Source organism: Cupressus sempervirens, chromosome 1 (assembly GCF_028749045.1).
Source record: "Cupressus sempervirens isolate cs-2001-9-10 chromosome 1, ASM2874904v1, whole genome shotgun sequence".
NCBI classification, from domain to species: Eukaryota; Viridiplantae; Streptophyta; class Pinopsida; order Cupressales; family Cupressaceae; genus Cupressus; species Cupressus sempervirens.
The window spans coordinates 309,293,791-309,308,048 of NC_143118.1; the positions used below are offsets into that span (position 1 = coordinate 309,293,791).

At 34.0% G+C, this 14,258-nt stretch overlaps 1 protein-coding gene across 1 annotated transcript; it reads right to left on the reverse strand.

Moving 5' to 3' along the window:
* Positions 1-4,824: 4,824 nt before the first annotated feature.
* On the reverse strand, positions 4,825-5,984 carry LOC149577339 (uncharacterized). Its single transcript, XM_089823593.1, has 4 exons — positions 5,750-5,984; positions 5,613-5,651; positions 5,071-5,529; positions 4,825-4,962 (listed from the first exon to the last, which is right to left on the reverse strand). The coding sequence occupies exons 1-3, from the start codon at positions 5,907-5,909 to the stop codon at positions 5,075-5,077; spliced, it is 654 nt and encodes a 217-aa protein (XP_089679719.1). The 5' UTR covers positions 5,910-5,984; the 3' UTR covers positions 4,825-4,962; positions 5,071-5,074.
* Between the last annotated feature and the right edge of the window lie 8,274 nt (positions 5,985-14,258).

Consider the following 14,258-nt stretch of genomic DNA (forward strand, 5'->3'; position numbering starts at 1 on the left):
TCGCAGGTACTGCGACGGCAGGTACAGAGTACCTGCCGCCGCAGGCCCTACGACCGCAGGCCTGCGGCCAAAGCCGACGGGCTATAAACGTGGGTAAACTTTAATTTCGTTTATTTATTTATTTTTTTATATAATTTTTTTTTATGATTAAAAACAAATTTTTATTTATTTAAAAATTTTAAATAATAAAATTATAATATATTCAATTTTTATAAAAGATTAAACTTTTTAAATATTTAATAAATAAATATTAATTGCATAGATATAGTTGTAAATTTTAATTTATTAATAATTTTGCTTAAATATTAATAAATTAACAATTATTAGTGGGATTAAAATAAGTAATTAGATCTAATGAATATTGATTAATTTAATTAAAATTAGTTTAATTAAGTTAATTAATAATGAATGTTATTTGACTAAATTATAAATTTGGATATTGATTTAATGAAAGTTATTATAGAAATGGGTTATTCGAAAAAGGGTAGTTGTGAAAACTTTGTTACTTGAATTCGACATTAAACTAAATCACAGACCTTACCTTAACTTAAATAATATACTTTCAGATCCAATCTCTGAGACTTTGATGTTGTCTTTGTACTTTGAATGTTTTGGGGTTGGTTTAGCGTTGACCAGTTCAGGTTGTTACCAGAGGCTCGGGGTTATGAATGTGATGTCTTGATGATTTGGTCTCGATCTTTCTTAACCTGACCATGGTAATGTGATGAAGTGCTCTATGACATGATTGTGTTTACTGTTTGTTATTGCTTTCTAGTTTCCTTGTGTGAAGCTGAGGTGTATGTATTTGAGAATACCTAACTTAACCATTTTTTGAGTCTCGATCAGTTATATTTGATAACCATTTCTGAGTCTCGATCAGTTATACTTGTATTACTTTCTGGTTGCTCATTAGAGAACCATTGGATTTTGTGACTTATCATTGATGCCTTCAGTTGCTGATAGAGAACTGTCGTGATTACATGATTACTATTTGATGTTATCTGTTGCTCATGAAGAACTGATATATTTTGTGGATTATCTTTTTATGATATTTTCAGTTGCTCGTATAGGACTGAGATGGTTTTATTATGATTCTTTGATTTACGAGTTCATGAGCTAGGGTAGGTTATCTATGTGTAGAGTCGGGAAGTGGCTTGCAATGGGGGTCGGAGCCCTAAGAGGCTGCCTTGAGAAACCCATTGTAAGTCATTTTTTTTAATAAGTGAAAACATTTACACTAAATGAGAGAAAATGAACCTAACAAGATAATTGTATGTTCTCTCCCATGCCATGAGTGCTAGTACAGACTAGGATGGGGTAGAGAGGATGCTTGGTTACGACCTTGCATTCCATAGTATGCCTCGTCAGTACGAGAGGATACTAGTGGCCGCAGGATCAATAGGGACCCAGGATTCCTAAGGGATTGCTCGGGTAACTTCTACATGACTTTTGCGATGACACTTTCCCGCTTGCATATTAGGTTTCCTACGTGTCTTGTGGTACCTCTGGGATTTAGATGTCGATCTTTTTAGGAACCCTTGAGTTAGCATACTTATAGGATTTCCTGGACTTAGAGAGTATTTATGATTATAGGTTTTGTTATCCTATTTGGGACTTGAGACTATCTCCTCAGCGCGGTGGGAGTGGACCATTTAGGTTCCATGCGGTCGGGTGGTAATACTTTTACTCTTACCATTGAGATCCGTTCCGTGGTCACCGTGGCTGGAGAGTTCGTGATTGACATTTACCTACACTATGTTCTTGGATTAGTATGATGGATGGTTAGATTTTATGATAGATATTTTATCATTATGGATGTATGGATGTATCATGTATGGTGAATAGTTTCATATATTTTACTGTACTTTGTATCATGGATTTGAGGATGTTGTATCTTGATCTTTACATATGTATATTCTTTTAAGCCTTTCATACCCTGTGACATGTACAGTGGATGAATGAGCATTCCGAATTAATTTGCCAAGGAGCATTCGGAACAAATGTATATTATGGACATTGGAGTTTCTGATTATTCTTTTATATGTATGTGTTAGTTGTTAGACTTAGAATTAATTAAATTTAAACGTGACTCAACGTCTTGGGATCTTTAAGAAATGTAACTTGCAATGTATGTTTGTCGATGATTACATGTTATTGCTTCCGCTACTATTTGTTTGATGTGTATGTCATACTTTCTTACTTTTAAAAAAAAAAAATGTTTAGCAAACTTAGTGAAACTTTAGGTTAATTCTTTTGGATCCCTTGGCGGGGCGTTACAGTTGTGAGTTGTCTTTTGATGTCATTCATCTCACAAAAATTCTGAAAATCGTTTGAGCAAAACTCTCCTCCTCGATTTGTTCTCAAACATTTGATTGTGTTCCCTTTTTCATTCTCTACACGAGCTTTAAATATCTTGAATGTATGAAAGGCTTCATCCTTAGTCTTCAAAAAATATACCCAGCACATGCGTGAGTAATCATCAATAAAAGTAATGAAATATGACAACTTACCCAAACTTTGTGTTTGCATTGGACCACAAATATCTGAATGAATAAGTTGAAGTGGGTATTGGGCCCGCCATGCATTGCCTTTTGGAAATGATTCCCTTGAATGTTTCCCTTTTGCACACCCTTCACAAATCTGTTTATGCTCTTCAACCTTAGGCAATCCAAGAACTAATGCATTTGATGTTAGATTCTTCAAACTATTGAAATTCAAATGGCCATACCTGAGATGCCACAACCAAATTTTATTCTCATAAGCCTTATTGACAAGCTGATTATCATTTTGACCAAACTTCAAAGGAAACATCCTATTCTTTGTCATAGGAACAACTGTAATCACTTTTTTTTTTTTATTCTTATCATAGATAGTACAGTGCATGTTCTCAAATACCACTCTATAATTCTTCTCACATAGTTGCCCAACACTCAATAAATTATGCTTTAACTTGGGAGTATAATAAATATCTTGAACACTTTTCATACCTTCCTTTGTCTGAACATCCATGGCTCCTTTGGCCGCAACATCCACAGTATTGTTATTACCAAGGGTAATATTGGATCTGTAACTATCATCAAGCTTTGAAAATATTTCTCTGTTACCAGACATATGGTTAGAGCATCCAGAATCCAAATACCAAACATCATTCACATTACTTTCACCTTTCCCATAACACAAAAATAAATTACCCGAGGAAGGATCCTCATCTTGTTGGGCATAATTTGCATTATTGTTACCTGATTTCAGTCTACACTCTCTCTCAAAATATCCATACTTATTGCAATGATAGCATTGGATGTTCCTTTTATCAAATCTGCCTCTACCTCTTCCTCCTTGAGCACCTCCTCTTCCTCTAGATCCTCTTGAAAAATTCTGATTTTGGCTCCTTCCTGAGCCTTTGTTGTTGTTACTACTGCTGCTAGCACCATCGTTCTTTGAAATTTGCAATTTGGAAGCAAAAACTTTCTCATTAACACTGGTAGATGTGTCCCTTATTCTATCCTCATGTGATATAAGAGATCCAACCAATTCATCATACTCCATGGTAGCTAAATTTTTGCTTTCTTCTATGGCAATTACTACACTATTCCATCTTGGGGTTAGAGATCTCAATACCTTTTGTATTATTTTCTCTTGAGCAATAGATTCACCCAAAGTGGCCATTTTATGAGTCACATCTTTCACTCTCACACAGAAATCTCCCACACTCTCTGTCTCCTTCATCTTCAAGTTCTCATATTCTCTTTTCAAAGTTTGTAGCTTCACAACCTTGATCTGATCATTGCCATGGTAAGCATCTTTTAGAGTCTTCCAAGCCTCTTTTGCTGTCTGTGCATTAGCAATTCGAGGAAACAAGCTCTTATCAAGAGCCATCTGAATGTGAAACAATGCCATTGCATTCTTCTTCTCAGCTTCTTTCTTCAATCTCCTGTCATTAGGTTGGAGAGTATTCCAATCTGCAGACTCTTCATATCTGGATTCAACAATCTCCCAAAAATCTTTTCCAATAAAAAAAGTCTTCATCTTGATTGACCAATATTGGTAATCAACTCCATCAAACTCTGGGATTTGCAAATTGTTTGCCATGCTGCTGTCTTCCAAACACCTTAAGCTCTGATACCAAATGTAGAAACCTGGAAAGATCCAAACAACAGCAGAAAAAAATAATATCCAATACACCATAACAGTAAAATAACTTTGCTCAAGAACAGAGCATACTCTGTTTTGGGGACAGAATCATGATCTTTTATTAATCTAATTGAAGGAAATTATTACAAAAGGAAAAGACAACATACTGCTTGGAACGCAAGTCTTTAAATTAAAAAAGAAAGCTAAGATAATTGCATTATCCATGCCAATGATTAAGGATGAGAGAAGAAGTAACTAAGACTAAACTAAAATGCATCCAAAAATATCATCTAATGCTTGCCATATGTACAGCATGCTTCTTGTTTAAACTACTCCTAAACTAAAGTATTCTAGAAATTATTTATAGAACGGTGGAAATGGAGCGGTGGAGCTGGAGTTTGAAGTGAAGATCTCAGCATCAATCTTCACTTTCGCATCCTTGTCCTATTCGAAGCCGCCAGGGACAGTGAAAGCAGCGGCACATGTCATGGCTGCCAACAGTCCCGCCACAACTAATTCTGCATCGCGCCTTGCCTTGTACGTTTCTCTCACCCCTTCCCTCGCTCTCACCCGCTTTTCATTGCTCACTTGTGGCGAACAGTCCATGAATGCCTTGGGACTCGCTCCACAATCTGCCAGCTTCCTTATAATCCTAAAAGATTCATGGTATTCGGTCACTTCTCTTGCAATTTCATACGGTGTCATGTCCTCACTATTTCGGGCAAACTTGTCCATCCCACCTACCTTCAGCAACAACTTGGCAAAGGCTACCCAGGCATCCAGGCAGTCGAATCGGCTGCCTGGGTAGCCGTTGCCCAACAGGTTCACCATCTACACCGCAAAAAGGGGAAAAACAAGAGGGACAATTAGTTCCTTCTCAAACCCATAAAACCTGAAAGAGAATAGAGTTGTGAGAATCAAATCCTAGAAGAATCTTACGTGGTCATATCTGTTCCTTGTTGCAATGTGCAAAGGCGTGTCTCCAATCACAACAATTGGGTGGTCTCGCTGTTGTTTGTAGCACAGTTACCTTCATTATCATTATCAGGTGACTTTGAAGCACAGATTTCTCTATCCGGTGGTAAGGGTTATTGATAAGTTCTGACAACTTTCCATGATTCCTCTCTATTAAAATTTGAACGAGTTTGACTTGGTTGGGCTCCACAATGTAGTGCAAAGCGTTTGATGTGTGAGTTATTAAAAACTCTACAGCTTCTTTGAATCCCAAACTCGCTGCCAATTTAAGTGGAGTTTCTCTTTCTTTATTTATGAAGTCACACAAATTGACATCCAAGCCTACTAACTGTTTGACCAGATCCACGCGGACGTTTTTTCTCACAGCTAAATGCAGAGCTGTATCGCCTTTGTTGTCCTTCGTTGTTATTGTTTTGATTAAATCTGCATGAATCACACAGTTAAACAAAACAAACCAGCAAAACATTGCCTTTTAAATTTTAGAAAAAAAGAAAGAAGAGAATGACCTTGGACTGGTAGCTTTGCTGCTAGCTCTCGTAACAAATCTGCACTTTATGAATCAACTGTGTTAAAAATGAGAAACAATTGAAGAATAGATTCTAATAAAATAAAACAAAAGAATGTATGAAGAGAAAGAATGAACCTGGGTCTCCTGCTATTACTGCCACATGAAAGCATGTTCTTCCCTCCCATATCGTTAACAAGCTTGAAGGATCGACATGTTTTAGAAGCTCTTTTGCAGTGATTATATCGGTATTTCGACAAGCCACAAAGAATCCCGTTACATTAGCTGTGTTCGCCATGCTCTGACTGCAGCTTGAGCCCGTGAACAGTTTTTATTCTGCACTGCCAATGCTAACTAATAAAAAGCTACTGAAAATGTGAAAAACAAAACAGTTCCCAACATTTTACTGACCATGACATGTACTTCTACCAGAGTTGTCAATTTCCAAGACATCAAATCAATGAACTAATTTAAGGATATACCAAGATTTTTCTCCCGGTTGACAACATTGTTCTGCGATAAGATTGACCTCATATCGTTTCATAATAATTGGTTTTAGGTGAGATGTCACCAGACAGTCCCATACATCTCGGAAAGAGGGTAAACGTGGATCTTGTTTCATAGTATTTTATTTAGTTGATGAGATGTCGCCCTGAATAAAGTATGTCTCGACTTACATTTATATATTCTCGGAGAGGATAAGCATTGACTTTCGACTTAGCCTACATTTATATATTCTCGGAGAGGATAAGCATTGCCTTTTGTTGTTTTACGGTACAATTGATTTGTAAGGTGTTTAATTCTGAATTTATAAAATAATAAATTTTAATGCTATTTTCTTATTAATAAAGTATGTCTTGATATTATATACAATTTAATTATTTAAAAGTTTTTAAAATTTTGATAAAAGAAAATCCTATAGAATAGTTTAATATATGAATGGTTCATAATTTTATATTTTTATTTCATAGATGATTCTAATTAGGCAATTGGTGTGTAATGGGTAGACTGAAAATATATTGAAGATCAAATTTTTTAAAAACATATAAAGAAGAGGATGATTGTTAGAAAAAAGTGCCACTAGACTTTGCAAAGATTTAAATATTGAGTACTACTCTCTCTCTCCCCCCAATGTTTAATCATTATACTTGTAAACCCTTTTAGAAAACCTAACAATATATTCACAATAACATGTATGGATGTATTTTCTAGTAAGCTAATTCATTAATCTCACACCCAAAGAGATTTTATTCATGGTTTTCAATAGTAGATTGTTATTATTCTTATTTCAATTAGTTCAAAGCATTACTCAAATTTTTATTATTCTCGATTTAGTTAGTTTAGAGTATACACGTATATTAGCATTTTTAGGCTAATGAATATTTGATTTTTTAAGATTATTGAGTTCTAGGGGTTTCAAATGTTTGAATGAAACTAGAGAGTGTTGAGCAATCATTTTGCACAATAACGACGACATAAATTCATGAGAATCTCTCTCTTGAAAAGTTGATCAAATAACCAACTCCAAGGCTCCAAAAAGTTGTTTTTAAATCACTTGGTTAACTCAAGTGAAGACTAATATTTATGCTCACAAGGAGGCCTTTGCTGGTATATGTGTAAATCTATAAAACCTGAAAAATGTGATTGCAACCCACTATTTTTTTTATTTTTCTGATTTTTGAATGAATGCACTCTTTAATAATACAACTATATGATTTCCTAATTTAACCTTTGATTTTGAGAAGTAGATTGTAGAGATAAGGTAACAAAAAATGTCAAACAATTGCTAAAAGTAAATTTCTAAAAGGACATAAGGATAATGGCAATGCTTTTGTGAATTAATTTTTCAAAGGGATTGTAGGAAACTAACAAAATCAAGAGGAGCACGTCCAGAACTTCATCGAGGCAATTATCAATGGAATCATAATAGAATCGTATGTTTTTCGCAACTTAGCAAATAGTGTAGCCACGAAAAGTGTACACACACAAGACAAATCATGATGCAAGTATTGTAGAAAATATCCCTTATCCATTTCATCACTATAGAGGTATTATGTGGCTATACATCACAAACTCTAGAAAAACAAATGATCACACAAGCATTAAAACACAACAAGACTATTGACTTTATCGCTAGTTGCAAAAATTAATTTACAAAAGAAACTCACATTCTAGCAAGAAATACAACACATGGAATGAGAGCACTAATAACATATCTTTATTACATCAAAATACCTGCCTCGAATAAATGTTACATCATTGTATTTATAGGGAACCCTCTCCATCATGTGATTTTTGGAGCTAGGGTTTTTCCTATACAAAAAGTATGCTAAAACTATTAAAATTAAGTTATTTATGTACATACCGATAATCTATCTAGGTGCTAGCTATGCATGTACTTTTATTTTCCTTTATTTTATTATATGATGTTTGCACCTTTACACAACATAAATATGTTAATAGAAGAAGAAGATAAGAGAGAAAATATCTCCAACAAGAAACTAGAGCTGCAGGGTCTTATGAATAATATATTCTCATCATTTTGCATGTGCACCCATCAATTAGCAATATGGTCTAGGCACTCTCCATGAGTACCTAGAGAAGACTTTTACCACCGCATAAATATGATAGTTATAAATTGCAGTGTGCCAGAAGTGTGCAGGCAATTTATGACAAAGAAGTGATATATGAGATGGGTGTTTTGCACACATCATCCCCATATTTTGCATGTTGATCTTCCATTTAAGGAAGAAGTACAAGTATTTAAAATTGAAACTACCTGTCAAACTAACCATTTATGAGACAAGGCCCAAGGCACTTAACTGCTAATGAACTCAAAAAATATGAAATTAAAGCATGACAATACTAAATTTAGCAACTGGTATTCAATTAGCATTGTAACTTCAATTTTAAAAAAATCATTGCACTTATGGAGTTGCGGATGTGCGGAGCTATGAAGGTGAAAATTGGGTACTTCACTATTTATCTTCAAAATTCCAAAATTGTGAAGAACTTGCTTGTGTACAAAGTTGAAAACTATGAACTTCACTTAGAAATTTTATAAATTTTTAAAATGAGGAATTGCACACATGTTGAGATGCGTACATATGGACCACTGAAAATGTCAAAATTGCCTAAAAAAAATCAAAGTTCTTAGATTTCAAAATGGTTTATGGGTTTTGCTCAATCTAAACTTTGAAAGCATGTGTTGAATATGCACACATAACAGAATTGTCAACAATTTATTTTATTGAAAATAATAAATTAATCTAATCAAATTAACATAGTTATTATGTAAATCATGAAATTACGTTAAGTCTAATTGATCACAAGGATCAATGGCATGTTGTAGGAAATAAAATAGAAGATGCTAACAACACTTTATGCAAAATAAGTTAGAAAATTATGAAAACTATATAAAAGTTTAGGTCTACTTTGAAAAAGTGTAACTTCTTCCCCCTAGCTCAAAATTATGAACCATTTACTTTGTTGGAAATATATCCCAAATTTGAAGGCAAAAAATGAAAAGACAAGTGAAGAGTCTTGTCGACCAATATTCGCTCCAAAATTCCCCACAGATCTTTAAAAATGCAAATTACTATGACATAGGAAAAAGATAAGAAAAACAAATAAAACTATAACAAAAATCCCAAAACACTTAGAGATGACTAATAAGGTTGACTCGAAACTAACAAAAAGGGCCATCCCAAAGTTGTCCACCTCCATAGGTGCAAATCTACACTCGCATGCCAAAATACACAGCAAAACCCAAAATATCGCACCTACACACCTTTACAGGAATGGAGCTGCGAGAAATGTGATGGTGAACTTAACAAAAAATAAAGAGAATGCAGACCTGCATAAGTGTCACACTTGTGCACCTCTGTAAGTGCACAACTATTCAAGCTATTGACACATTGCATATTAACCCTCATATGCACAAGATAGACTATGTGGTCCTGCACACATATGCAACTCTACATCTGCATATGCGTGCAAATATGTACTTATTGGACTTGCATAGTTGCAGAGGTGTGCAACTGCAAAAAAATATGGAGGAAAAAATTAAATGACCAAAAATACTAACTTGAAACTCTACTTGACCAAACCTCAAGTTGCACACTTTGTGCACGTAAAGACCTAGGTATGTGAACAACTATGGAAGAGAACAACTAAAACTCAACTAACTCCCTAGTGCATACATGGACTTTGCAAACTTGCACATCTCGCTAAGGTTCAAACCTGTGTAGTTTTTTAGTTTCACAAGTGCACAAAGGGACTTACCAAAATGAAAGAAAAAAATGAGGAAATGTGCACTTGTGGAGGTGTGCAAGTGCATAACTTTACGAGTGCAAAAAATACTTAGACAAAACTGAGAAATCAAGACAAAATGAAACCAATCACTTTGACCCAAAAATCTACCCGACATGACCTAGAAATTATCAACTATTGAGGTCCCTCAGAAACAAAAAATGTAGTCCCCATCATTTACTAAATAAAAAATGGGGTGTGTGTTGTGGAACCACAACAAATAGCCTCAACAAAAGGAATATAAGTGACATGCATTTCTTTATTAACAAGCAACATCAGACTCAATCAAACAATAAACTTTAAGACTGATCTCGTGAGAGGCGATAAAGCATCCCCAATTAAAAAATTCACATCTTCAGCTTTCACATTTGACGTGTGCACATGTTTTAATTCCTTTCGATACTTAGGCATAAGCAACCACAAGTGAGAAATAACTGAGTCCAATCCTCACCAACCATCAAGAGCTTCAAAAATCTCCAAGAAACCAATTTCTATCACAGTTGACTAGATGGGAGGATCCATTTAGAGGGCTCTTTAATGAGCCAACTTTCAGCTTTTTATTTCGTGCAATTTTATAACTTCAAAGAGCTTACACACTTTTGAATTCATTACTCTTTAAACTCTTTGTATTGGTAGGGCAATGATTAGACTATGCTACTTTGCATAATATTTTCTTATTCTTCTTCTTCTTCTTCGTCTTCTTGTTTTTCTTTTAAAATGTTCAGACAATACTTAGACTATAGGGGAAAAGACCTAGTAGTTGCCCAAGCTAACTTTGTACATCTGCATTTCCTAATTCATATGTAAAAATTTGCTAATTTTTTTGGTGAAACTCTATAGGTGACTGAAGAGATTAAAGCTAACCTTTTTGGCTTTCCCATATTTATGGAGCTCTTTGTTAGACCCCCCAATAGGGGAGAGGAACAAGTAGTCGTGAGGGCTAACTTTGTTAACATGTAGCCGCTACATGGGATGTCGTAAGACCTTCATTTTTAAAAAAAAAAAAATGTAAAATGGACATTGAATTACCTACAACTAAGGTTTGAAAGTGTGACTCATCACGCAACTCATTAAAATAGTGCACCTAGTGAAATGTGTCTAAAAAATAACTTTTTGAACATTCGACCAAAGCTTAATCTAAAAATATTTACTAATTGAATTTAAAATTATCATTTGTTGTTAATAGAATATTGTATAACTATATGAAATGTAACATATATGCAACTTAAATGGACCAAATAATTATTATTAATCATAAATATTTGTTATATATAACTTTTATAAATAACACAAAAAGACAAATAATTCAACACAAAAAAATTATTTGCTATAAAAATAACACATTATTATATAAAATACAACATATATCCAACACAAAGGAACCATTAGTTGAAAACTATTTTTTTTTTACAATCTCACACATTTCATAAGAAAGTACAAGACATTTATTGGTATTCACCTTTTATAATTGTGATGATACATATTATTGATATGGTTTACTTTATGCATATACATTGCTACCCCAATAGTTGTACACATAAGAATAGCATGTTTACACTAAGATATCAATGTTTATTTAAGTGAGCATATTATGTTTTGAGTGACACACGTATATTAGATAGCTATGATATTTTGTTTGAGACAAAAAGTTATTTATTTCACTCATTAATGAATTTATTTATTTATTTATTCTATAACATTTATAAATTTTTATGTGTTCAAGTATTGGTATATTTTTTTATCAACATTTGAATTTTTTAATATTTACAATTAGATCAATTAATTACAATATATAGTAAAGATATGTTGAAAGATTAGACTCTATGTTCAGGGTGATCAACTATTGGACCCTCCTTGAGTGCTTTTGTAGAATGGTGGGGATGCAGGTCAATATCAGCAAAACCAAGGTTATGATTTTCTCTAATAATAAAAAACAGCATCAACATGAATTTTATTACAATGGAAGTGTTCTCGAAGAAGTTGCAGAATATAAATACCTTGGCATCGATTTCAACAAAAAACTAAGCTGGTCTAGCTGCAGGTATAAAAGGACATTAGGTGGATGGAAGGCTTTCTACGCTCTTTAGAATAGGTGCCGTGAAGCGGAGTTGTGGGATTGGAAAACTATTCAAACCTTGTTTGGTCTTCTTGTGCTGCCAGTTGTTCTTTATGGGTGTGAATTATGGGCCAGCAGCACTACTATAGCACAATGGAAACAAATCGAAGGAATCCAAAAGCGCTTGATTACAAGCAAGTTTAAAATTAAGAGCACTGTTCCATATGACATCATGCTAAGTGAAATGGGGGCTGCGCCTATTGAGGCACTTGCTATGGTTCACCTTTTAAGCTATCTAAAAAGAATCAAAAAAATGGAAGAGGATAGATGGCCGAAAGTTGTCTTTAGTGACACACTATGTAAGCGAAAAAGGACATGGATGCAACAAAACATCAAGTGGATGAGTAAATGGAATATTCATTTCAATATGTGCCCCACAAGTAATAGAGAAATAAAGGTCTTTGTTATGGAGAAATTCTACAAGAGAAATTGGGGAAGCGAGATTGGGAGGAAGAAACTATATTATATAAATGAGTTCAACCCCACTTGTGATCAACTCGAAAAAGTGTACATAGGAGCCAACATTTCTTGGAGAGCTAAAATTCTTATTGCTCAGCTGAGAACCAACTCTCACCAACTTCGTTGTGAGACCGGGCATTGGAAGAGGCCAAAGGAGGCTTGGGAAGAGAGAATTTGCAGATTTTGCAATTCTGGGAAAGTGGAAACTGAATAGCACTTTATTCTAGAATGTGAGGCCTACAAGGATAGCAGGGATAAGTGTGCGGATACTATATGTGACAGTTCTTAGCATAACCTGTTCAACGAAGAGTACATTGAGCAATTGGGGGGGCTCATCATTAGTCTACACAAGAGGCGAACAGCGCTACTTAAGTCTGCTTGAGTTGTCTTGCTATCCCATAAGCTATTTTTGGCCTCGTGGACGTTAAATTTTTATCTATCTATCTATCTATCTATTGGGTCCTCTTCCCTAACCATTATAGTACTTTTTGGACAAGTACACCAATCAGCAATCAAAAAATAAAATTGAACTACTGTTAGTGTTGCCCATGGCTATACAGCCACGAAAATGCACTCCCTTTACATTGTTTTTTCTAACTTTTCAAAAAAAATTCTAAGTCCTCTCCTTCGTAAGGAAGTGCATTTTCGTGGCTGTATAGACGTTGCCGTTAGTGTTGATGGTGATTTGTGATAGCATGTTTGTTTGCAAATAATAGAAAAAAGGGGCAGAAAAAACATGGGACTTTTAAATAGGCCTATGGATTTGATAGAAAATGACAACTGGGGGCTACAGCTATTGCATGGACCAAAATGGTTTCAGACATTTGACTCCTGTGTGGACAGGCACCGGCTACGGTGCAACATATTTGCACCGTGCCGTTTGCGTTTCCGTCAGTCTCCCCACTCCTCTGACGGCTTCTCCGACATGCACGCTTTCAACTCTCCCGTACTCTGTTGAAAGTGCTGGTACATTCCGGTAATGAATATTTCCATTATGTTGCTTTGTCTATCGTGTCAGATATGTACATCGTTTCAACTTTCTGACATGTACTTTTACATCCCTCTTTTATTATTATGATGTTTATATTATTTTGTTTTTGTAAATTGTAAATGTTTAAATGAGTAGAATATGTATTATTTTTTTATTTTAGATAAGTAAAAAGATTTTAGATACATATTTTTAATGTAAATTTTAAATTTTAAAAATATAGAAATAAGATAAAAAAAACATTTATTTTAAATAAGTAAATTATCTATAAAAAAATTTGAATTTATTTATTTATTTATTTATTATTATTATTTTTTAATTAATGGATAAGAAATCGAAGCCACAAAATTTGAATATCTTAATTAGAATGGGAGTGGAAGTCACATTTTAGTACTTAAATGAATTAAATGACTTAGATGAATTAGAGGAGTGAGAGTCGTAATCTTAAATGAAGGAATTACTTAGATGAATTAAATGACTTAGGTGAATTAGATGAATTAGAGGAGTGAGATTCTTTGAATGACTTAGATGAATTAGATTAAATGAATAAGTTGGTATTCATTTTTAGTATTCATGTAAAATGACTTAGATGAATTAGATTAAATGAATAAGTTGAAGTCTCTTTTAAATTGAATTTAAGTTGACCTTTTAACACTAAAGAATGACCTTTTTTAATATTCACGACTTTCACTTTTTTTAATACTTATGTTGTTTAATATGACTTTCACCTTTTTTATTAGCCATGTTATTTAATATTACTTTCACCTTTTTTA